The 23,794-nt window shown below is 37.6% G+C and overlaps 1 protein-coding gene across 15 annotated transcripts in view; it reads left to right on the top strand.

The window, feature by feature from the left end:
* The window catches only part of TENM3 (teneurin transmembrane protein 3), a 1,293,822-nt gene that overhangs the window by 1,188,067 nt on the left and 81,961 nt on the right, over nucleotides 1–23,794 (top strand). For all 15 annotated transcript variants that reach the window (XM_063156143.1, XM_063156142.1, XM_063156144.1 and 12 more), the window contains 6 exons: nucleotides 8,653–8,775; nucleotides 12,491–12,705; nucleotides 19,188–19,398; nucleotides 19,915–20,016; nucleotides 20,161–20,355; nucleotides 21,687–21,887. In XM_063156143.1, the coding sequence (XP_063012213.1) occupies nucleotides 8,653–8,775; nucleotides 12,491–12,705; nucleotides 19,188–19,398; nucleotides 19,915–20,016; nucleotides 20,161–20,355; nucleotides 21,687–21,887 (1,047 nt within the window). The remainder of the gene's footprint in view (nucleotides 1–8,652; nucleotides 8,776–12,490; nucleotides 12,706–19,187; nucleotides 19,399–19,914; nucleotides 20,017–20,160; nucleotides 20,356–21,686; nucleotides 21,888–23,794) is intronic.

The following is a 23,794-nucleotide window of genomic DNA, read 5'->3' as shown; positions in this document are numbered from 1 at the left end:
CAAGTTGATCTGCATGTAGTGGTTGGCTTATGCATCTACATAATTGCACTGTTCAGGTAGGTGAGTGATAATTACCATGGAGAGGTCTAAATCACCGTGAAGAAGTTTTGTAAAGAGGTTATAGGTTATTTTCTTTTGGCCTCAATCATGTACCTTTGATCTACAAGTGGACTGCTGTAATTGTGATATCATGAAGCCTGAAAAACAGCAAAGGATTAGAAAACCTATATATTGACTTGCACGTTCAATCAACTTGCATATGATCTCAGCAGGAAATTCAAAACAAAAGCTAATTTATGGAAAAATATGGAGTTCTAATCACAGTTTAGCTCCATGGGGTTCCAAATAACATACTACAATCTCTACATGCAGATGCTTTCATCTTACATTTCAGATTTGGTGACATTCCAAAAGTTCTTATCAAGCCTTATTATCATCTTTTATTAAAGCTTATTACATTTATCCTTATTGCATGTTTGCTGTAATATTCTGTCATTCTTAATATGGAATAAAAAAAGCTTTGATCTTTTTTAGCCAGTCATGAGATGGAAATATGCAACACAAGTGTTTCACCATATAGTATAAACTCCCAGCTCAGTGTGTCCTTTGAACATTGCATTAATTGGCCCTTGTTTCTTTTTCCTTTGGTTTATGAATCTATTCATCAGACTGCATTTCTTTGTGCCATCAACATGCAAATAGACTATGCAGGATCATATAGTGCCACTTAATTATATCCCTCAAGAGGTTTGTGGTAGTTTTGTTGGGTTTGGGTTTGGGGTGGTTGGTTTCTCTGTAATAAATAAGGCTTTTGAACTGTAGGAATGGTTGGATCACTTCGTCAATGCTCTTACCTAAGAAAGGTGTTTCCAATTAATTATAGATATTACATTGTCATTGCTCTTCTTGACACTGTGGGGTTGTGATCTAAAGGACAAAGCAAGACCTCTGGTGGAATTGTGAAAAAAAATTAAAATAGGTAAAAACACCATGAGCTTCAGCTTTTTTCTAAAAAACGAGTTTAAGGAAGAAAAATAGTTTAAAAATGAGAAGCAATAATGTAAAGAAATCCCTGAAGGAATACAGATAAGTTATTAGCCTGTAGTCTTAATCTGGCCTTGACATGTGTAAATCAGGGAAATTTTCTTCTCCCTCACCGTATTTAAAATAATTGATCATGACTATTGGATAGAAACCCAAAATTTACAGGGTGATTTTCCTGCCCTTGTATGAACAAAGAGTCCACAATCCAGTATCCACTTCCCATCATTTCTGTACTTGTAATGATTTTTTACCATCTTTTTAGACTGAACAGCATTAGCTGGAAGGAAAAAAAATATTTTGAGGAGAAAGCCCGGATAATACTAAAGACTATTTAGGTATAGTGAAAACTATTACAAAATGGAGTAGGTTTGCTGTTTGTCAGAATAAATGGGCACATCTGAAACAGGACATAATAGATATATCTTATTTAAGTAAGAGGCTGCTGAAAGATTATCTTTCTGTTTTAAGAAATCTGGATTCTCCCTTAAGCTTTGAATGTGCCTTGTATAATGCAGTTGACAGAATCAGACCATTGTTACATAAAAGTCCCTGGCTTGACAACTGAAATGAGACATCTAGCCATACAAGTTTTCAGAGGAATAAATGTTCCATCTTGGGGCAAATATAGTAAAACTATTTACGGCAAGACTACCACACATCTTTCTTAACAGTTTAAATGCAACAATACTTTTAAAGTTCCAATGTAATCATCTTTGATTAGCAGTCAAAGAGAGTAAGTTTCTCCACAGTAGATAGCTGATATACCTTTGTTGCTGGTATTTTTTCTAGGCAATTTTTAAAATGTTTTTCAAATTCATTGTTAAAAGATTCCAGGAGAAAATGAGGAATAGACTAGACAGGTTGGATTTTTTTTTTTGCAGATGAAACAGTAAAATCAATGGACCTATTCAACTGTTCAGGATAAAAGGGAAAACTAGTTTTTCAGTTACTGTATTGGTCTTGATAGGTATTACTGGGTTTTTCACATAGCACCCTACTAAAATGTTTTACATTCAGTGTATATGTTCGGCAGCTTTCATGTGATGCTGCTGGTGACTAATCTTTTGAAGGTGCTCAAAAGCATGTACTTTAAAGTTATTTTAAATTTAGAAATTACAGGGATTTTATCAATTTGAGAAAAAGAGTAATAAATAAAGAACTTGTCTTTGTAAATTTTAATTCACTTTATTTAAGATTTTAATTAACTATTTTTAATTCACTATTTGATCTGCAGCAACATCCAAGGTATCCTATTATCTGAGAAAAAACCAAAAGAATGCAAATCACTGACAGTTCATTTGCACATCTTCTGGTCCACTTCAGGTCCTTCAGAATAAAATAGATTTAGATTCTAATTATGTCTGCAAGAAAAATATATGGAAGATGATTTTTAAAACCACTTCAATGTTCAAATATTTCATTTTAAAATGTATTGCCAACAGGGAGATGAACTAGAAGATAATCCTTCAACAAGATTGAGCAATAATTGCAATTTGCTTAGTTTAAATTATAATCTTCTTTGCATTGCTTTAAATATAAATTATGTTCACCTTTCCTTATGTTTAAGCGTGCATAAAGATTTTTCAATTAATTCTCAGGAAGCAATTTTTAAAATCACGGTTTCAAAATATCAGCACCCAGAAATATGTAGCAGTGGCAGTCCTGGAACATGAGTTCAATAACTTAGCAAGGAACTCATCTTCAAGCACAGCTTCATGAATATTAAGACTTGATTACCATACCTTGTAAAACCCATGGGAGAAGGGAAGGAGGGTCGCCAATATCATTCAGTTCCTCTTGCCAACTTCCCCTGCGGTGTTGAGTTCTTTATGTTCATAGAGCATAGGCCTTATCTCCAGAGGTTTTGGGGAGATGCTTGCTCTTTAGAGACAGCCAGTGTTTTTTCTTTCTGCTGTCTAGTGTTAATTTTTCATCTGTTGCTATTCTAAGAAAAGCTGGAGGAGCAGTGGAAGTCCATTTCCCAATTTAGGCAACTCTGTTTCTTCTTGTTATTTAAAAGAATCCTCTTACCTCTGAATTCTTGTTCTTCTGAAATGCCCTGTGTGAAAATACCTTTACAGTTCTTTCCTGCAAAAAACAAGTTGCCATATTTGGAAGGAAAGGTCTTGAATTGCTGGCACTTCTCACTGATACTTCAGAGTACTATTTCCATTACAGTACTACTTCCATTACTGCAGGACTGCTTCTGTGAATAAAGGCTCTGCTTGTACGTGTATGGTTTTGTTTGTCCATCCTTATGATCTGCATTTGTGATTCTTTCACCTGCACAGCTCATAGGGTGTTTGCTATGCCCTTTGTGTTTCATGTGAGCATATTTGTTACTTACAGTACTTAAGAAAAAGTTGTAGTTGATCCTGGTGAGTTATGATAGAGACAACCTTGAATTTTGATGAGAACAATACATAAGTTTCGTTGGCTTTTACTGTATATTGCTACCCTTTTCTACAAAGAAATAAAAATTCTGATTGTCATAGACATCAGAATTGTGTGTATTTGCACATCTGATCTAAACTTTGTGTTCTGTTTCAAGCTACACTGGATAATGCTAATACCTATCGATTTCCTTCATGAACTAGCTGTCTTATCCTCATAGCATTCAAGTGTAGGAGAAGAGGGAAAAAATGCAGACAAGTCCAGTTCTTGCTAAATGGTAGAACAGGTACATTAATTGGTGTTCTGTTACAATTCTTTTTTGTGCCTCTCATAATTTTGGCAGAAGAGAACTTTGAGATTTTGAGCAAGGCAGCAAATGCAGCAGGTATGCAGTTGAATGCAGGGTAGTTGTCAGCCCTCACAGTTCTAGTTCTGCTACTTAGTTACATAAATTATCCATCTTACACCACCTACTAATAAAGGACTGGTTTCTTTTTGGATGCAAGTCTTGGAGAGTGTTTTGAAGTGATAATACAGTGTATTTCTGAAGAACGAGTTCCTTGTAAAGGCAATGCTTAAAGCACTGAATTACTAGCTTGAGAAAGGAGCATGCACAACAAATTGGAACTTCTTCTTGAAGATTATTGCAAAATGTTTTACACAGTGTAAACTGGCGATGGGTTTTTTTTTCAAGTGTTTGCTGTGAAATGTTTTCTTAGTTGCTGTTTTAATTATTGAGTGGACATGGAAGGCTTTGTAGACTGATTGCAAACCAAAATAACTAGGCTCCCGTGATCGCAAGATCAGCCAAGCTTGAAAAAGCAGTTTTAAGATGGTTCAGAAACTCTTCAGTGAACTGTGTGGTGACAGATGGCAAGATTACCCAATTGTCTACAACAAAAGATAGCATTTTTATGTTAGCATTAAGGCTGCTGTTGGTACAAATGCACTCCTTTAATCTGAGCTCTGAATATTTGAATATGCCAGTCCAGTGGCAGGGGGAGGGGGAAAGAGGAGGATAAGAGCAAGACTGTTAATTTGGTTAGTGCTTTTATGTTTGGGATTTTTTTCTGGTGAATTTAGTTGTATTGACCAGCACCACACATGCACATAGACGCTGCTACTATGTTCATGCCAAAAGCAGCCCAGATCCAAGAGAGTTTTCTCATCTCTGATGTCTCTTCTTTCCGCTCCGTTAGAGGGAATGCACTCCTCACCATTTAGACTATCACCCCTCTCTGAAGGCTGGCCATGCAGATAATTTGTCCAGTAGCAGTACAAATGTCGCCGTAAACAACTCAGTCCAAAGGTAAATGCTAGCAGAGCTTCACCAAGTGAAGAACTCTTCATAGCTAGAGATTACTTTGCAGAACAGATGTAGGGACTGAGACAGCAGAACAGATAGATCCTAGAATCCCAGGTTAAAGATAGTCGTTTTTTTCATAAATTTAATTTAGGTTAAAATTAATAAATTTAATTAAAATTAAGGGGTTTTTTTTTTAATTTGAGTTTACAAAAAGGTAACTATTTAATCATAGGTTGAATAGTTAAAGATGGAAAATACCTTTAAAATCATCAAATCAAATCATCAACCTAGCACCACCACCATGTTCACCATTAAACCATGTGCTGAAGAGCCATAGCCACTGGTTTTTTGGGATGGTGATCCTTCCAGGTGTCTTCACTACATCCCTGGGCAGTCTGTACCAATGTTTTACAATCCTTGCCATGAAAACATTTTCTCTTAATATCTAATCTTAACCTCCCCTGGCATAATTTGAGGCCATTTCCTCTTGCCCTGTTACTTGTTAGGTGGAAGAAGGGATTGAGACTCACCTTACTACAACCTGCTTTCAGGTAGTTGTAGGGATTGTGAGGGTCTCCCTGAACCTCATTCTCTGGGCTAAGTGACCCCAACTTCATCAGCTGCTCCTCATAAAACTTGTGCTCCAGACCCTTTACCAGCTTCATTGCCTCTCCCTGGATGTGCTTCAGTACCTCGGTGTCTTTCCTGTTGTGAAAAGAGCTGGACACAGCACCTGATGTGTGGCCAAATATGCAGGACAAATCCCAGCCCTGTTTCTGCTGGCCACACTATTTCTAATACAGGCCAGGATGCCATTGGCCGCCTGGCCACTGCTGTCAGCCAGCACTTCAGGGTCCTTTTCTGCTGGACATTTTTACAGCTACTCCTCCCCTAGCCTGTAGCACTGCATGAGGTTGTTGTGACAAAAGTGCAGGACTCAGCACTTGGCCTTCTTGAACCTCCTACAACTGGCTTTGTCCCACTGATCCAGCCTACCCAGATCCCTCTGCAGACCCTTCTTACTATCCAACAAATCAGCAAACATGAATGATTGCATCATTCTCCCTTTGGAAATTCAGAACTAGTCCATACCATTTGACTTGAGGGTGCCAGACATCCCACCGAGGTATCAGTCTCAGGTGCTGCTAAACAGATTCATAATAGCATCAAAAATTTTTATCAGATGCCTCAGTTTTCTTATAAAATTTATAAGGATATAAAGTTTGCTTTTACGTTGATGGCCAGCTGTGAGAAGACAAATTTTGGTTGGCACAATAGTGCCCGAGTTTGTCTTCATCGGTCAATTTAACCATGTTCCTAGAGTTCATAATCTCTAAAGAAATTCTGCCTTGTAATTTGGTGCTTTAGCAATAAGCCTGTTTCTTTCATGTTTGTTATAAAAGGACAATTTTCTAAATTCCATAGCACTAACTCAGAGAGATTGTGTGGTTGAATTACTTAGTGTATTAGTACACACTCTAAGTTTTATCACTGGAATTGTCTAGCAGCAGTTTTTGTCTCCTTAAAAAAATATTCCTGCATTCCTGATCTGTGAAACAGCTGCATTTATCTGTCTGTTCATTTTCATTAAACATTGTGTCTTGTACTTGTTTCTAGTTCATTGTCAAAGCTGAGAGAGGAATAGTATATTTGAGGGATACAGCTAACACTCTCAGTCTTTGACAGTAATCTGCAGTGAGTCTCACATCAGTACAAAGACAAAGAAAAGGTAGTTGTCACTTACACTGTAGTAATTGTGGTTATATTGATGTAGTCAATATTGATCCCACAGTCCTTGCCTTTGAAGACTTCAAATTCCAGCTGTTTTGAATTACAAGGGAATGGCTAAAAGGTCATGTTGGAGCTTCCCCTTCTCATCTCCCAGTGCATGGAGAGGCACAGGGCATGTACATAGCACCAGCAGATGTTAATGATGTTCTAAACTCCCATGTTTCTAGAGTTACAAAATGAATATCGCTTTCTTTTCTCCAGAAGAACTAATAAAAGGGATAAGAAGACAGCAAAGTTAAGAGAGGTGATTTGAACTGGACTTGAAAACAAGGAATGTACTGGGTTTAAATCATGAAATATTTAGCTATTTGCTGTCTTTCATTGCTGCCAGTGAAATGAACAAGTATAACAAATTGTGGAGTTTGACCCTCGGGATTTTATTGAAATATATTAAAACAGATACATTCATCAGGTGATTAATACATAAATAACAATTTCAGCTGAGGTAGGGTCAAAATAATGATGGCTAATTCTAGTGATGTGCCAGAGATAGTGGTGGTCAGATTTATGGTTTAACAAGAGTTTAGAGGGGATAAAAGAAATATGTTTTTAGGGTCAAGGAACATTCTACATTATCAGGCTTTGACAGGCAATTTAAAGTCTGGGAAAGAATTGTAACAGTAGAGTCAGAGACTTGGAACAAAGAGAATATGTCATCTGTAGTGAAGATTTCAGTCTTTGAAGTATTCAGTAACAGGTCTTTAGTTGCATTCTGGTTTTTTGTTTTGTTCAGATTAAGGGAGAGGCTTTAAGGCAAAGACCTGGCAGACAATCTCTTAATTTGGCAGGTTTTGTTGCCTGGCTAACTAAACTTCCATTTATGCCTGTTCATCTTAAATAAGGGTTGGCATGGTCAATACAGAGAGATTTATAGACTAGAGATGAAACCAAATGGGATGAAGAATTTTTTGTCATTTGCATAGAGGGAATGAAAAAATTAGTGACATTGACTATAGTAGTAATCTTACTTCAGAGAGAGAGAAGTAGCAGAAGCAATAAAGTGCAGTGAATTATTTTCCTTATATTTTGCACTAATAGTTAAAATACATGAGTATGGATTATTTTTCCCAGTGTATTTTTATTCCCTAGTAGCACTGAAAGACTATTTTAACTGCTTTGCAGATAACTGTTGTCATGGAATGAGCAAAACTACATTAGCCCAAGCACAAAGTAGAATAATTACAATAAAATGCATTTTGGTGGCATTATGGAGAATTGGACCAGAAAAAAATAATCCAGAGACAGCATGAAATTGTATGAGAGTATCTCAGTATAGCAGTAAGATAGGGGTTTTTTCCCATATTTTTGTTGTAAAAGTTTAGATGCTGGGTTCATTCCTTAATCCCTGGTGATCAAGGTTCCTTAAGTTCCCCCTAACACCACGGAAGGTTAACTCTGTTTCATAATTAACTCAGCTAAACTCTTTAACATGGTATCAACTTTCAAATGAACGTGGTTGTGGGGAATTAAGTAATTCAGAAACCTAACTTCTGCATTACCATTATCAGAGCAAAGTGCCCCAGTGTCCCTGGCTCTGCTCATGGCCTTGGCCTCATTTTGTGGGCTAGTGTGAGGAATGGGCACGTAATGGGAGGTTGTGCAGGGTGTTGTTGACAGCACGAAGTGCTCGTGTCTTAGGTTAGCCCTGCAACACCCACAGCACCCTCCTCCCTCTCCTCCTGTATTTACTCTTTCTTTTCCCTTTCTGGCTAACCAGGACAGATCCATCTGCTGGGAAAATCATTTCTTTTAGTAGGTCATTTAAAAGTTCACTTAAATGATTTGTCTCTTCAGAAGGATCAAAAATGAAAAAAAGAGAAAAGAACATAATTACTGCCTATCCTTTTGAACATTGATTTGGGACCGGTAAAAGACTCAAAATGAGGCTGGTGAGCTTTCTGTCAACTGCCTTCACTGAAAGCACTGTATCATTAAAGGACAGTGGTAGTAATTGCTTTGTGCCTTTGCTGAACTATTAGTCTGCAAATGCTTGTTCATGTAATTTAATTTTTTTAACGTATGAGTTGCTATGCCACTACGAGGCATGGAAAGTCGTTGCTTGTGCAATTTGTCATTGTGGTTAAAAGCATCAAATAACCTGTATCCTCTACCACCAGCAATGCATCTGTTTGGCCTCAACTGGCAGTTGCAGCAGACTGAAAATGATACATTTGAGAATGGAAAAGTGAATTCTGATACTGTGCCAACACATCCTGTAACCGTTCCTGCTGGAGACAGTGGTAAGTGAAATGGGCACCATTTTATTTTCCTTCTTTTGGAACATTTCCTTCCTTTGTGTCTTACTAACATCATCACACTGTAACGATTTTCATCCAAGACTCTATATTTAATGCAAGTACAGAGCATTTGTAAGTAATAGTAATTTTAAAAAGATAAATAAGAACAAACAGTTTTGCCTACCTAGCATGTGAAGGGGCCTAAGGATCCTGAGCAGTAATGCTGATCTTACTAGGAGAGCTAACTGTCAACCAAAATTCCTCACAGGAATTATATGTGATACTTGATGAGGATAGGAAAGCTCTCATCATATCTAGAGAAGCAGAACCTCTATTTACTCCAGAACACCTGATAATATTTTTATTGTTGCTGTGGAGTCCCCAGAGGCAGCAGGAGGGTGCTGAGGCTGGCTTGGACCATCCTGCCTTAGGGACCTCGTGTTGAACAAATAGCCACAACAAAGCCAGGGCCCCAAGGTGTCAGGACATACTGTTTCATAAGGGGGACCTGATACAAGCGTCAGTCCTTGGCACTTTCAGCAAGCTCTCAGTAATTCTGGACAAAAGATGATATGTGCGTGTTCCATCGTAATCACTTTTCCTGAAGTTTTTGCTCCAGAAGAGGCCTTTCAGGAATAATAAGCATATTTTTGAAGCTTCTCACTTAGGTATGCTTACAAGGCTTACGCTCCATTATCAAGGAGTTTTGTGTGGCGTGATGACCTCACTATGGAATATCTTGGGGTTTTCTCTATAGAGGTTGATGTTTTCTTCTCCCTTTTTTTTTCTTTTATTTCTCTCTGAAATTTAATAGGTCAGGTATAATATGTACATTTGTTTTCTCAAAGTCTCTGGCATATAATGTTGAGTCTGAATCATCCAACCAATATATAAAGCAGGGAAAAAAAACTTTCTAATTTTGTTGTAAGAGCTTTTAAAATACAAACCACATAAAGGGATTATTTTTTATCGACCTTTTTCCATGTTGCCCTTTAAGATTCTCCAAACATTTAAGAGCTTGTGCACTTTTGGCTAACAGAGGCTTCAAAATCAATAGGTTTTGAATAGAAAACTTGATTTAAATGGTTGATGAATGCAGTGTTTGCTTCATTACACAAAAATCCATTTTCCCATTCACAAGGTACATCTGACCTCCTTACCACTGAGAAGGAGGAAGCCTCTGCTGGCAGTTGACATCTAGAAAATTTTTCAAGTTATCACAGCTCCAAGTCATAGAAAAGTTACAGCTCAGTTCCCTGCTTTCGTCATTTTTGTAAGCCTGTGAAACTTCTCCAATAGGATATTTTCTTCTCATTTCCTTTACCTTCCTGACTTTTTCTTGTACTTAGATAATCATTATCGCTTCCTGTTTTCTTCTTACTTATTTTGAATGAAGAGAAAAAAACTACTTTATAATTATGAATATTGATGCTGCAGTGACAGCTTTTCATCCCATTGTCTTCTGCATTCAATAACCAATATACTTTATTTTATAAAATATATTGATGTTTTTGAAAATATTTTATAAACATTTACTGGGTTTTTTTCCCTTGATAATTTTTTATCTTTTTACCAAACTAAAACCTGTTATACACTGCCTCAAAGATAAAAGGAAATAACAAGGATATCAAATACATTTTTCCTTCCTTATGTGTCTAAATACAATTCAAGAGAACAGGGTTAATTCCACCCACTTAAAATGGTGTCTTCTGCAGAATATGGTACGTGGTCATTTATCAGCATGCATCAATACTGAACAACAGACAGACCAGAGAGTACACATTTTAAACCACAAAAGAGCACCAGTTTGGCAGAAGGGAAAGCTTGATGACTGGATGTGAAATGTGAGGAGCGAGGCCCCTGTGCTATCACTCTGGTTACTGAAAACTGTAAGGAACAATCAATGAAACCTTGATTCAGATATTTTGACCGCTGAACAACTTTCAGTACCACCCTTCTCTAGTCCCCTGGTAATGTCCTGATCCTCTGATTTGGATTTGAGACATTTCAACCACCTTAATAGTAAATGTGTATGAACATGACATTCCATGTTTTGGTTTAAAGCTGCATATAGGAACTTGTTACTGTTTAGAAAATGAAAAGGAAACGATGACACTATGAAGATCTTTCTTATGCTCATTGAGATACAACAGGGAACAAAGAATAATTAATCCCCTAACCTTAGGGTGACAATCAGCTTTGAGAGAGGTGTTGGGGTGCTAAAGGGGCACGTGGCTACAAAGTAAAACCATCTTTTTTTCAGTGAAGAACATAGGAGTCCATTAGTGTACTATCTGCTGAGTGTTGAACCCCAGAAACAGGCATTCCTGGGAAGCTGGTTCATGTATTTGATAAACAGCACTTACTCAAGCTGTCTAGCTCATCTTTTCAGTAGTACAAGGCAGTTATTTTTCATTTGAAGTGTAGAAATAAGGGAAGTTGCAGATCAATATTGCAAACAAGTGTTTATTGTTTAGTGATTACCTGTCATCAGTGTGTGAATTTGTTCAACACAATATGCTTTAATTTGAAGAAAGTAGAAAATAAATGCTTAAATAAGCAGAAATAGGAAATACAGATCCATCTTCTAGAATAACACATGAATATTATGAAAGGTTACATCCAAATTCAGAAAACATTAAACTCATCCTGAAAAGTGTTTAAAAACTGGGGTCTTTAAGATCAGATATTTCACTGTCTTTTCTCAAGAGCACTCTGATCAATGTAATAATCCTTTGAGACATTTTCAGTGACTGCAATGCTGCTGTGACACAGCTCTGATGATGATACAAGTTCCACTCAAGGCTTCTCAGCAGTGCTTCTGAACCTGTTTAATTCAACAGCAGTCTCAGTTCATCTTGGATGCACAATAAGTGCCGAGGATCAATCTGTGACCTCACCTGGCATTTCAGATTTTAATCTAGTTTTTTTGCAGTCTAAATGTTTGCAAAAAGGTTGTGTCAGTTTCTTCCATCAAATGATGAATAATGTAGAATTTGAACGTAAAAGACAAGGCTGAATTGTCAGTTCTTCAGAACACTTGTATGCAAACAAGTGAGCATCACATGAACATACTTATCACATTCAGATGGATTTAGTTCAATCTTTATAATAGACTAGCTGATGAAAGGAATATGAATTGGTAAAAACACAGCAAACTCCATGACAGTTCCATTTTTCTTTGTATTGTTTCACTCAAGCCTCACCTTCGTGTGCCAGCTGCTTAAATACAGCATTGCTTGCTTATGCAAAACCAAAAATAGGTAACCAGAGCTGTAGTATTTGGTAGTATTGAATAAATGCTCTGATATTTAATGTCAAAATGTTTATATTAGTTCTCTTGACTACCTAGGTTTATGTATCTATTATTCTTTAAATCTGTATGCTGCATTTTCCTTTTTATTTTTAATGTGAGACTTTATTCTGAGAAACCTCTGTTAAAATGCTAGTGAAAAAAGTATAGTTTAATGTAGATTCTAAACTGCTTCCATAATGCTCCTCCTTAGGGATGCTACAGCATTTTTTGTATGTAGGCATTTGTGGTATCTTTGCCTTTTTATTTCCAAATCATTGAATTCCTGGGATCTTCGATACAAAAAGGTTGTCAGGTAGAATTCTTCCTGAGATAATTCTAAGTATTTGAAGATATATATGAAGGATGATTGAAAGCTAGAAAAAACCACTAGTTTTTGATCTCCATATTATTCTAAACCATCAGGAAAATTAGGAGGATTTGCACAAGAAAACAACACTATAGATTCTGGAGAACTTGATATAGGCCGAAGAGCGATACAAGAAGTGCCCCCTGGGATTTTTTGGAGATCACAACTCTTCATTGATCAGCCACAATTTCTAAAATTCAATATATCCCTTCAGAAAGATGCATTGATTGGAGTATATGGTCGAAAAGGCTTACCACCTTCACACACTCAGGTAAGAACTGCTTGCATTAAAAGTAGCACATTATTGAAAACCATGATCTTGTATCTTTTGTATCTTTTTTCTCTCTCAGGATTACATTCTTTTCTGTTTTGCTGATTTTCATTTTCACTGTTTATACTTTGTTGATCTCATGTGATGACCAGAACATTGATAATACTCTGTGTTGGGATCTAGAATGGTGGGCACATGGTATTCTTATTTATGAGCTGTTCTATTGCCTAAGCAATGATTCTTCAGATATGGAGTTGTTTCATGCAGAATTTATAGGTACTTTATTTTATTCTTTGGTAAATTGATATATCTTTAAAACCTAAGCAAACAAATATAGAATCTTTTGGCCATGCATAAGGTGTGGTTGACAGTTCCTGCAAAGAGCACATTAACCAAATTTCCAAACAAGAAGACAAGCAAATACTACAGTATTTACAGCTTGGTGTCTCTCTAAGTAAAAACATAAAAGAAAAAATACATAATATATATCTACAAAGATACAGTGAACTGGGGTTATAAAAGTGGCAGTCTTCACCAGGCATCTACTTTCAAAGTCTTGAAACTTTGCTATTAAGTGTGCCAGAGGATTTATTCTCTTCCACCCATCACAAGATTTCTAATGACACCTCTTATAGCATATGGTCACATATGGTCCTAGTAACAAAAACCCACTTTTTATCCATAGTGGTAGGACAGTTAAAGTATAAAAGAGTGAACAGTCTTCTGGATTGGCAGGAGAAACAGAGAATCAGTGCCTCAGATGGTACTTTAGTATTAATTGTATTCATATTATTTTAAAGATTTAAGACCCTAAGATTAGATTTCTTCCAACACAGTATTTATCCAATTGCTGGCTCAGATCCATTTTTCCACCTGAATAGGTATTTTAGTTCATTTTCTTCTACCACATTCAGAGAAATATCTTAGTGACTTTTGAGTGTATGGGTTTGCCATGGACACAAATCTAAGTGTAGCAACCAAATGGTAGTAATGTATCAAAGCTTGACTGATTATGTCTGATACATAGCAGCAAATCCATAGGTGTAGCAGCAAATCCATAGGTGCAAAATTCATATATTTTAATTCAGTCCCGTTTTTAAAAAAAAAATATTTTCATGCTACTGCACTATTTAATTTTTTTGCCTTTTTTTTAATTCAGGTATAACTTTTAAAATATGTACAATATAGACATATATATGTATATATATTATATATTAATAATTATTACACCTACTTAACAGACAAAAACAACAGAGGAAGGGTTAGCACAGCAGGTAAAGTAATGGAATGTTACATTAACTTTATTTTGTAGTTTAGTTTCCATTAAAGTACAAACACTTTACTGAATGCAGAAAATGCACTCATGTTTACTTAAAAATTTGATCTTCATAATAATGATTAAATGGATTTTCTTCAGACCTTCACATATGAACACCCACCCTCAGGCTGACAACAACCACATGAAATTCTAGCATAAAGAAAATTGATTCAAAAAGTTATCAGCCATTTGAAGTAGGGGCTTGGAATACAAATGCCATCTCAATGATGACAGTAGCAGGGGTTAGGGGAATACATGTGTGGTAGGAATGAATAAAACTGAAGAAGCTGATCTAGACTTCTAGACTATGCATTTATATGAGAAGTTATGCAAGTAATTATGACTATGAAAAAAATGATCTTTGCTTGATTCCTTAGCCTGTCAAAAGATTGAAATAGGAGTGCCCTTTATCCAAAAACACAGAGACTACTAAATCTGTTTCCTGTCCTCTGTGTTACATAGACTCCAAGTTCTTATTAATGTTTAAGTATGATACAACAGAAAGTATCATATGTGAGTCCTGCTTGACATTTTGGATATACTGTTCCCAGGATATAGGTCAAGCTCTCTTGTCCTCTTTTTGCCTGGTATATAATTAGAGTATTTTTTACAAACCATTGACTGACATTTGATACACTGAAAAATTAGGCAGGCTTACTTATCAGTGCCCTACTGAACTTACAAGGCTGCTAGAGCTTCCCATGTTTATATGGCCTTGAACCCAATGATGTCCAGTTTAAGTGTCTGAGATAAAGTATGTATGTAACCTCCTGAAAATGCAGTTTCAGTAAGCAGTTGGGGTTTTATTTGAGATCATGCTCCTTCATGTGGAGGAAAAAAAATGGAATAAAATACATCTTGACAGTTTAGGCCTTTCTCCAACCAAGTCCTAACACAGGGCTTTGATGAAGACACAACTCATCCTGGTAAAATACATGTTTAACTGGAGTAGCTTATGTAAACAAAATAAGGTATTTTGGCAAAAAGACATCTAATGAAATAGACCACTAAAGGGGAATACAAGGATAAGTCCATTTCTTGTTTTTATATTTCCCCTAACTCTTATGGCTTGTACCAACAAAAGTTCCTAACTGCAAGGTAGGCATAGGTAACAGGGACAGACTAACAGCTGATGTTTGGCTTCACTGCATCCTTGCATTCCACTTCCATCCTTCACTTCCATCCTGCCCATTAGACAAGGCAGCTCACTCATGTGGCTCCAGGTGTCACAGGAACATGGCAGACAAACACATGAATATCCATGCTGAGTTTGGTCAAGGCCCATCTGGCCTTCTCTCTGTGATGGGGGCCGTGAGCAGACACAGACATCAGTAAAGCAGCATGAGAGTATTGTAGTTATTCTTCCCACAATATCCTTTTGGCCTCCAGAGTTTTAGGGCTGAAGGACTTTGCTGAGTCAAAGATGCTGTCTTTGATTTGTCTACAAATCTTTGATAGATTCTTTTTTCCTGTGAATTTGCATAGTCACCTTTGAATCCATGGAAGGTTTTAGCATCTGTGACATTTGCAGCAGGGCTTAACTACTTATCTCACACTGTACTCCTCAGTGTGTTTTGAGACAGTAGCTTTTGTTTTACACACTGTTGAAAGTGTTTTGGAAGAGGCAGAGCAGAATTTCTCATTAATTTCTTCTTCATGCCACCCTTGATTAAGGGATCTCAAGTGTTATCATTGAGTTGTATTTGTTCCAGGCTGTTTTGGCATTCTTTTTATGAAAGCTTTTGCAGTCCTTTGTTTATCCTTTTCTGAAAGTTGTCCTGTTTTAATGCAGCTTTTTCAAGGTGTGGAGACCAGAACAGCCCAGAACATAAGAAGTGTTAAAACTGTGATGGTTTCATTCAATGCCTTAATTATGTCTGCTTTTTTCTTTTTTAATTATTGAGCTCTTATTTCCATAATCTGTCTACCATAGCTCAAAGAGCACATCCTATAATGACAAAAGTTGGCTCAGAGCCCATCTTAGGATGTGTAATGCTAGGGTTGTTTCATGAAGACTTTGAAAAGTAGGATCTCACTCACATATATCACTTCACGTCTGTGTCTCTTGAATGCTATCTGCCCTTATCTTCTAGTCACAGAATGACAAGTGCTAATAACAAACTTTTATGCAAATGAGCAACTGCTGCTTGTTTCTCAAACGTCAGTATTTGAATTTTCAGATCTTATGTTAAATAATAGAGAACTTATTACTTCCTGCACTCTGCCAGCATTTGTAAAGTTGCCTTGTCACCTGTCCTCCTCCAAAGTCTTTGCTGGTATGCCTGTGATACCCTACATGTATCTGCACAATTTTCTTTAGCTCTCTCCTTACAACTTTGGTGTTTCTACCAATGTCTGTCTTCTCTCCACTGTCACCTTTTACTGCAATGCAAAACTTGACTTTTACATTTGCCACTTGTTCTCCACTTCTCTCCTGTACCCCTTGCTGGTTTATCCACCTCTTTTTTGTACCTAGTTAAAACCTTACAGTGAGTAAGAGGACACTGTAGTCAATATCTGTCCCTAACTGTACAACCTCTGGTGCCAATTATCCTTCTATTGCAGGGGACATAACAAAAGTATGATAGAAATAAGCTTGGAATAGATTTCAAGAAGTCTTTACGCCCTTGTCTTGTAATGGGATGAATTGTATATAAATTATTTCCATAAATCGCTGAAAATTCTATTAATTAAACAGTAACAGAATGGAGAAAATTTAACTCTTGTGCTGTCCCATAAGTCAAAATAATAGAGATATAGCATGTAGGAAATGGTTTGATGCATCGTATTCAGGACAGAATTTTTGGTTGTTTTGCTTTACTCTCTTTAGGTGTCAAAATTAGTCTCAAGCACAGCTACTATTTGTGTGTCACAGACTGCTCTGAGATGCATAGCTCTCTTTCTGGGGAATCATAAATAAATCAACCAGAAATAATTGACGGTGGCTGTCCATTCAAAACTCAATCAATGCAAGCCTGAAAGTCTTTGTGACACTTTCTAAAAATGTCAGTTCCATTGCAGCCAGAGAATCAATATGTTTATTTAAAGAGACTTTTAGGAATAAAAAAGAGACTTTGGTTTAAAGCAAAACTGTATGGAGTGGTAAGGCAAATCATCACATTTAGACTCAATGTAAATGAAATAAATTTATCCTCATAGAAGGAAAATAAAATTGGTATGATTTTGCTTATGAAGATAATTGTTTTTCCGGTCTGTTTTTGTTGCCATGTCTCAAATATAAAAAAGCAGCCTTTAAAAGGGTTAGTTAAGATCAATTTTTTTTTTTTTTTTTTTTTGCTGGGGGACAAAATGAACAGTGATTTCCCTTCTGTATGGCTTTTTAAGTGTAGTCTAAAATGGTGTTCTGATAACAGCATATGTCCTTATTACATTACAAATACAAAATTGTGAATTGTACTGTGTTTCTCTGCCATTAGTGGCCAATAAATTGGTGTAGCCACTTGTTCCTGTATCAAAAATACAGTTTTAATCTGAAATTGTCCTTCTACAAAAGTGGTCTCTTGCCACATACAAATTACAAAGTCACAACTAATGTCTATGAGTGACCTGATAAAACTCAGAGCTCCCTGAGCCTTCCCTTTTTAAAAATACTAAAACCTCTGGAGAGGCAGGAGTGAAAAAAAGCCAAAATTGTTTCTCTCTCTCTCACAAAATAAGATGAATATTTAATACTCTGACAAATGAGAGCGTTGAGTGGTTTTGAATAATTGCTCTCCCAAAGTGGTCGCGTTGGTTTCCGTGCGGTGCAGCGCACGCAGAGCTGCCGGAGCGCCGCTCCTGCGCATCCTCATCACGCTGTGTGCTGTGTGCTCCTCCAGACATCGCTGCAACAGCGGCTCAGGTGTTGATAGAGTCGTATCAACCATGCATTCCCTTCGCGTCCTGGCTGGTGGGACGATGATTCTGAACACTGGGGAGGAGCAATCTTACAATACCAGTGAATTTTGGCCTGCAATTTCAAAAAGAAAGCATAACTACTTAAACCTTTGTCCCAGGATAAAAGCTATCATATTCTCTTTTGTCTGAGGAGCAGTGTCTGAAGGTCACAAGTCAGGGTCAAAAATCACTGATCCTCTGGTCCTAGGAACTGATCTTATCCCAGCTCAGGTGAATCAGTGGCTCACATGCTGGCCTTTACTCTAAAAGGCCCTGGATGTAATTTCATTTGAGAGAGATCTTCAACATGTGCAAAGATTGAAGGTTTATGTGCTAGAGTTCACTTCATACGATAAACGTGTGTCACAGTAGAACTGAAACTTTGAACAGTCTTAGCTGTAAAAGTAGAGACCCTCTGCCATAAGCAAGAATGCTCTTCAGTTTTCCTACCTGTTTTATTTTGCTCTATATGTATTGATCTTTACATGTTGAACATGCAGAAGACAACTTTCAAGCCCTGAGAGCAGACTCCAGGTAGTGTAAAACCAGTGTAGGGCCTGGAGCAGTTTTAGCCCTCCAGGTGCCTTAGACCTAATTAAGGTGCATAACATGCATAAAAGCTTGTGTTGTGAGTTTACTTGTTTTATCAGCTCAGATGCTACTACATTTTTCCAAGCCCCATGTTAGCTGTTAAAATTCAGTATGTGCTGTCCATTGACCTGGGATACCATGGGGCTTGTTCAGTTTGTCATCTTTGGTAGTTGCAATGTTTTCTGCTTTCCTTCTCCTGTTTTGACCTTCTGTGATGAGAAGTAAAGCTCTTGCTCTCCTTCCTCAGAAATTCCAGACTATACAAAAGGGGGATTGAGCAGTTAATCCTTCATCTGGAATTAAATTAAGAAAAGTAGATTATAGGTATCAGATAGTATTATTATTATTAGCCCATTTGTATGTAATACAGTTTGAAAGTTAGCTCTCGCCTGTAATTATGGTGCCAGTCATGACTGCAGACTCATTTCAACTGCTATTTTCTTCCCCCAGTGTATGAAATGGGTTCATTGGCCACTTTCTACTGAAAAAGTCTTCCTGATAAGCATGAGAACTAGTTGGTAATTTTATGTGAATGCTTACCAAGGAGCAAAGAAAGAAGAAAGGGTTGCTTTCAGCTCCTCCTTCCCTGCTCCAGAAGGAAACTTGGTCTAAATACAAGCATGTTGTCAGGGTGGTGCCATGGCCCTGTCAAGCTCTGTGCTGTGCTTCGTTGCAGTATGACTTTGTGGAGCTCCTGGATGGCAGCCGGCTGATTGCGAGGGAGCAACGCAACCTGCTGGAGTCGGAGCGAGCAGGACGGCAGGCGAGGTCCGTCAGCCTCCACGAGGCAGGTTTTATCCAGTATTTGGATTCTGGCATCTGGCACCTGGCCTTTTATAATGATGGGAAAAATGCAGAGCAGGTGTCTTTTAATACCATAATTATAGGTAAGCATAATCTTTAAAGCTCTTACCAAACACTAGCTTGGGGTCAGGCTTTTAGGAATTCATAGAAAGGTTTTCATAGTTAAATGATCTATTTTTTTTTTTGCAGGTTTTCCATTTATGTGTTTCTTTTGCTACTCAGAATAAAACACAGAGTCCATAGTTTAATTCCTTGATGTAAGGCATAAGGGTTTTAATTTCTTAGTCAAAGGCGTAAGTACTTCTAGTGAAACAGTGCTTGAAAGGAGGATGCTGTTTTGAAGTATTTATGAAATGGTACAGGACTAGATTTTAAGTATGGATCTCATGTAGTTTTACACTTATAATTTTAGCCTTTTTTTTGGAGTATAAGATAGTGGGGGCATCAGCAGTAGGCAATCACAGCTGTTTATGCTCTCCAAACAAAACAAATGTAAACACTTCTCAGAGTGAGAACAAACTGTCAGTTAGTAGTGGCTCAAATGATAGCTACTTCATGCAGTGGGTACCTGTGAATTATCCTTCTCTTTCTCCTTCCAGAGTCTGTGGTGGAATGCCCCCGAAATTGCCATGGTAACGGTGAATGTGTTTCTGGGTCCTGCCATTGTTTTCCCGGGTTTCTGGGCCCCGATTGTTCAAGAGGTAAATCAGCCCAATGCTTTTCTCAAGTCAGTTTAAGTGAGCGCGAAGAGAAATACATCAGAAAAGCAACATCTCAGATGTTGTTCTTTATAAAGCTTTGGTGAGATCTGTGTTCTGACAGCTGTGCCGTGTTGTGTCCCGCAGCAGCCTGCCCGGTGCTGTGCAGTGGCAATGGGCAGTACTCCAAGGGGCGCTGCCTGTGCTACAGTGGCTGGAAGGGCACCGAGTGCGACGTGCCTGCGAGTCAGTGCATCGATCCCCAGTGTGGGGGACGGGGCATTTGCATCATGGGCTCTTGTGCCTGCAACTCTGGGTACAAAGGAGAGAACTGCGAAGAAGGTAAATGAGTAAATATTTTTGCTAGCACCAGCTGGTTTTGGTCAGGTTAACAGCTGGCACATCTGGCTCTATAAATTTTGCTCTGGATGTAGGTCTTATGCACTAACTCTGTTTCTTCAAAAATCATTTTACAATACTACAAATCAAGTTTGGCATCACTAGTATCGCCGAATTCTACAGAGTTATTGTACTTTATTTATTCTCAAGTAAGCAGTGGGAAAATTCAAAGTAACATGCATATAATATTTTTACTTGCCAGTATATTTGGGTTTCATCTGGCTGAAATCAGCTAAGAAGAAAGCACATGAAACACATATGTAGGAGTTCTTATTGAATTTTTCAAGTATAGAGTAGTCATTAATTTATTGCATTTGTTAGTAGTCTTTTCCACTGACCATATTGTGGAAAGTGCTGATTCAAATGCATCAGGGGGGAAAATGATGCATTATTCTTGTATTACAGAGATATGCATAATAATGTTCGTTCTGGTGTGCTGCAAAATGCAGTTCATTTTCCATTCTATTTTTTTAGGGACTAAAAACTGCTATTTTCTTCCCCAATCAAATTGATTTTATTGATTGCCACATACAAAGTAATGCAATTAAGTCTCTGGAATTAAATTTTCGGGCCATTGACCCTACAAGTGTAACATTTTATTGAGTCAAATTGCTGAATTAAATCTCATCATCTAAAGCACAAGTGAATTAAGACAGATAGACAGTATGCAACTCATTCATTTCTGAAACAATCTGGGGGTCCTGTATAGCTGTCACAACTATGTGGTAGTGGATTGGGTCAGTAGTATCAGGGAATAGTGCTGCAGAGAATCCAACACTTACTCCATTGTGATTAGGCAGAATCAAGATCACTTACCCAAGTCCCAAAGCCAGTCTTGCTGTAAGTCAGAAAAATTATCAAACCTTGAAAGATTCTCCATTGATTCAGTGGTAACCTGTAATTGTCTTGATGTCATTTATGTGCATGCACAAAATTTACAGGATCAGAAAGTGGTGTGAAAGGGAAGTGTTCTTGCAAGGAAAATTGCAGCTATGTAAGAAGTGAGGACAAAGTGTGATTTACCTTGTAGCCAGAGAAGGGAGTCTGGCTCAAAGAGATCATAGTCCACTCTGTCTTTTCTTCATTCATTGCCATGAAAGAAAGGTGAACTTCTCAGCCTCAGCATACTGTTTACTTTCCAGATGGGTGCAATGCTGCCTATTTCCTAAGGTCTTGAAATGTGAATGAAGCCCAGAAGTGCCCTTAGCTCCTCTGGGTTAATTCCTGTCGTTAGGATTGACAGGTTTCAGCTGCTCTCTGTCCTCTCCGTGCAGCGGATTGCCTGGACCCAGGCTGCTCCAGCCACGGCGTGTGCATCCACGGCGAGTGCCACTGCAACCCTGGCTGGGGCGGCAGCAGCTGCGAGGTCCTGAAGACAATGTGCTCTGACCAGTGCTCTGGGCATGGCACCTTCCTGCAGGAGAGCGGGAGCTGCACCTGCGACCCCAACTGGACAGGTCCAGATTGCTCCAATGGTAAGAGTTAAAAGCAATGGCATTTTATAAAATGTTGATGTCTTGAATAGCAGCATTTTAATGACATTACTGGGTTAGGACCTGGCCTGAGCTGATTGATCTCTTGGAGTTGACTTCAGCATGAACTGTAAATTGATTCAAGGGTTCAAAATAATTGGTGTGTTTGAAAGATTTGAAAATCAATGTATTTGTTTGTATCTTTTAACTGCCTTCATCTGGCAACTTCAGATATTTCACAAGCAAGCTCAGAATGTTCTTTGCATGATATGGATATTTCCTAACAGATCTACTTAGAAACTTAAAACTACACTAGTGAAACCAGGGGCATTCGCATTTTAAGAATCTCTCCAGCTAATTTGAGGTAATTTTCCTGAAAAACAGAGAGCATTCAAGTTTGAAGGCAAAAGGAATGCAAGAATGAGTCTTAAACAGCTTTCAAGGCAGAATGCAGGCTGCCAGGGTGGAAGGAATTGGTACGAGTGAAGAAGCAGAGGAATTTCTTGAAATATGGAACTGAGCTTATTAAAACCATAGTCTGAGCTTAGATACAAAAGGAGAAAACTAGAGGTACCAGCACAGAGAGCAAAATCTAAATATTTATAAAGTATGACAGCAGCTTTTTGACAAAGACAAGTTTTTAGAATCTTGTTTGGTAGCCACATATCAAAAAAGAAATCATGTCTAACTGTGAGACATGTATTTGTCTAAACCAGTTCATCTAAGAACTCAGACGTTTTGTTAATGAAAACTGAACACATGGGCTAGCTGAGTTTATGCCAGCTTATGAATAAATATAACTTTTTCAAGAGGAACCATCTTTTTGAAACAAATGTACTTCCTGACCAGGATCTGTGGTACTTCATAACGGTTTATGCATACGGGAGTGATTGAGTTCCAAACATGCAAGAAAAAAGTGACAAAGAGAAGAAAATGTTGTCTTCTGTGAATTTTGTTTAGAAGAAAAAATCCCTTTCTGTTTCTAGCACTAAAAATGGCTATTTGTGTTAGACCCTGTCTAGTTCTCAGGCAAAACATGGATGCCCTATTTACTGACACGTCCTCTGCGCTTTTTTTGATGGCCAGTTACGCTTCATCTTTGACTTATGTTTCATGGAATGATTTGTTTTTAAAATAACATAAAATGTTTCTGATCTCAAATATCTCAAGTGTGTCAGACTCAAAAAAGAATGTTTGTAAGAACATGCAGAGATTATTTGCTGAAGCAGTGCAAAATGACCTTCAAAGCAGTACACTAAAAAAAAGTAAATCTTACCCATAAACATGTTGTTAAGCTGTTAGATGAAGAAAAGAATGAGTTACTTCCATCAGAGGGTTTTATAGGTTTGAAATCAGCAGAGCTTTCCTCTATCTTCATCAGCAGTTTGTCCGTTAATTAGCCCTTCAATTCCACTTCAATTAAATTAACTCTAATTAATAAATTCATTACAAAGATTGACGCACCTTGCTCAAAGCTGGTGTGCTAAAAGCTGATAAACACCTTCACCCTAATGAAAAATTGATTAGATTGAAGAGAAATAAACCTTTCTTTCTTGGAGCTGCAGTGACGTTTTGTGACTCAAGTTAATCAAACCATCTTGCATCTTTTAATCAAAAATTTAATTCAAAGTAGATATAAAATGCTATATAGTTGGTGGGAGGGAAAGGAGGGGGAAATTACAGCTGTCTTTCTCCATAAAGGTTTTGGGCTGTTTCTTACAGGAAATGTCACAGCTCCTTGATACTGTGTTTTAGTTCTACAGCACTTTGAGACAGCAGAGAGAAAAACACTGTTGATGAGGAAACTGGAAACCTTTCTTGCACTGAATGCAAGTTTCTTTTGCTATTAAAAATGATTTGATCTTTTATTGTTGAACTACTTGCTGTCTTTTGCAAGAAAAAAAAAAAAC

The sequence above is a fragment of the Melospiza melodia genome, chromosome 5 (assembly GCF_035770615.1).
Source record: "Melospiza melodia melodia isolate bMelMel2 chromosome 5, bMelMel2.pri, whole genome shotgun sequence".
Taxonomy (NCBI): Eukaryota; Metazoa; Chordata; class Aves; order Passeriformes; family Passerellidae; genus Melospiza; species Melospiza melodia.
The sequence above is the reverse complement of the archived record's forward strand: the minus strand, read 5'-3'. Positions and strand labels throughout refer to the sequence as shown.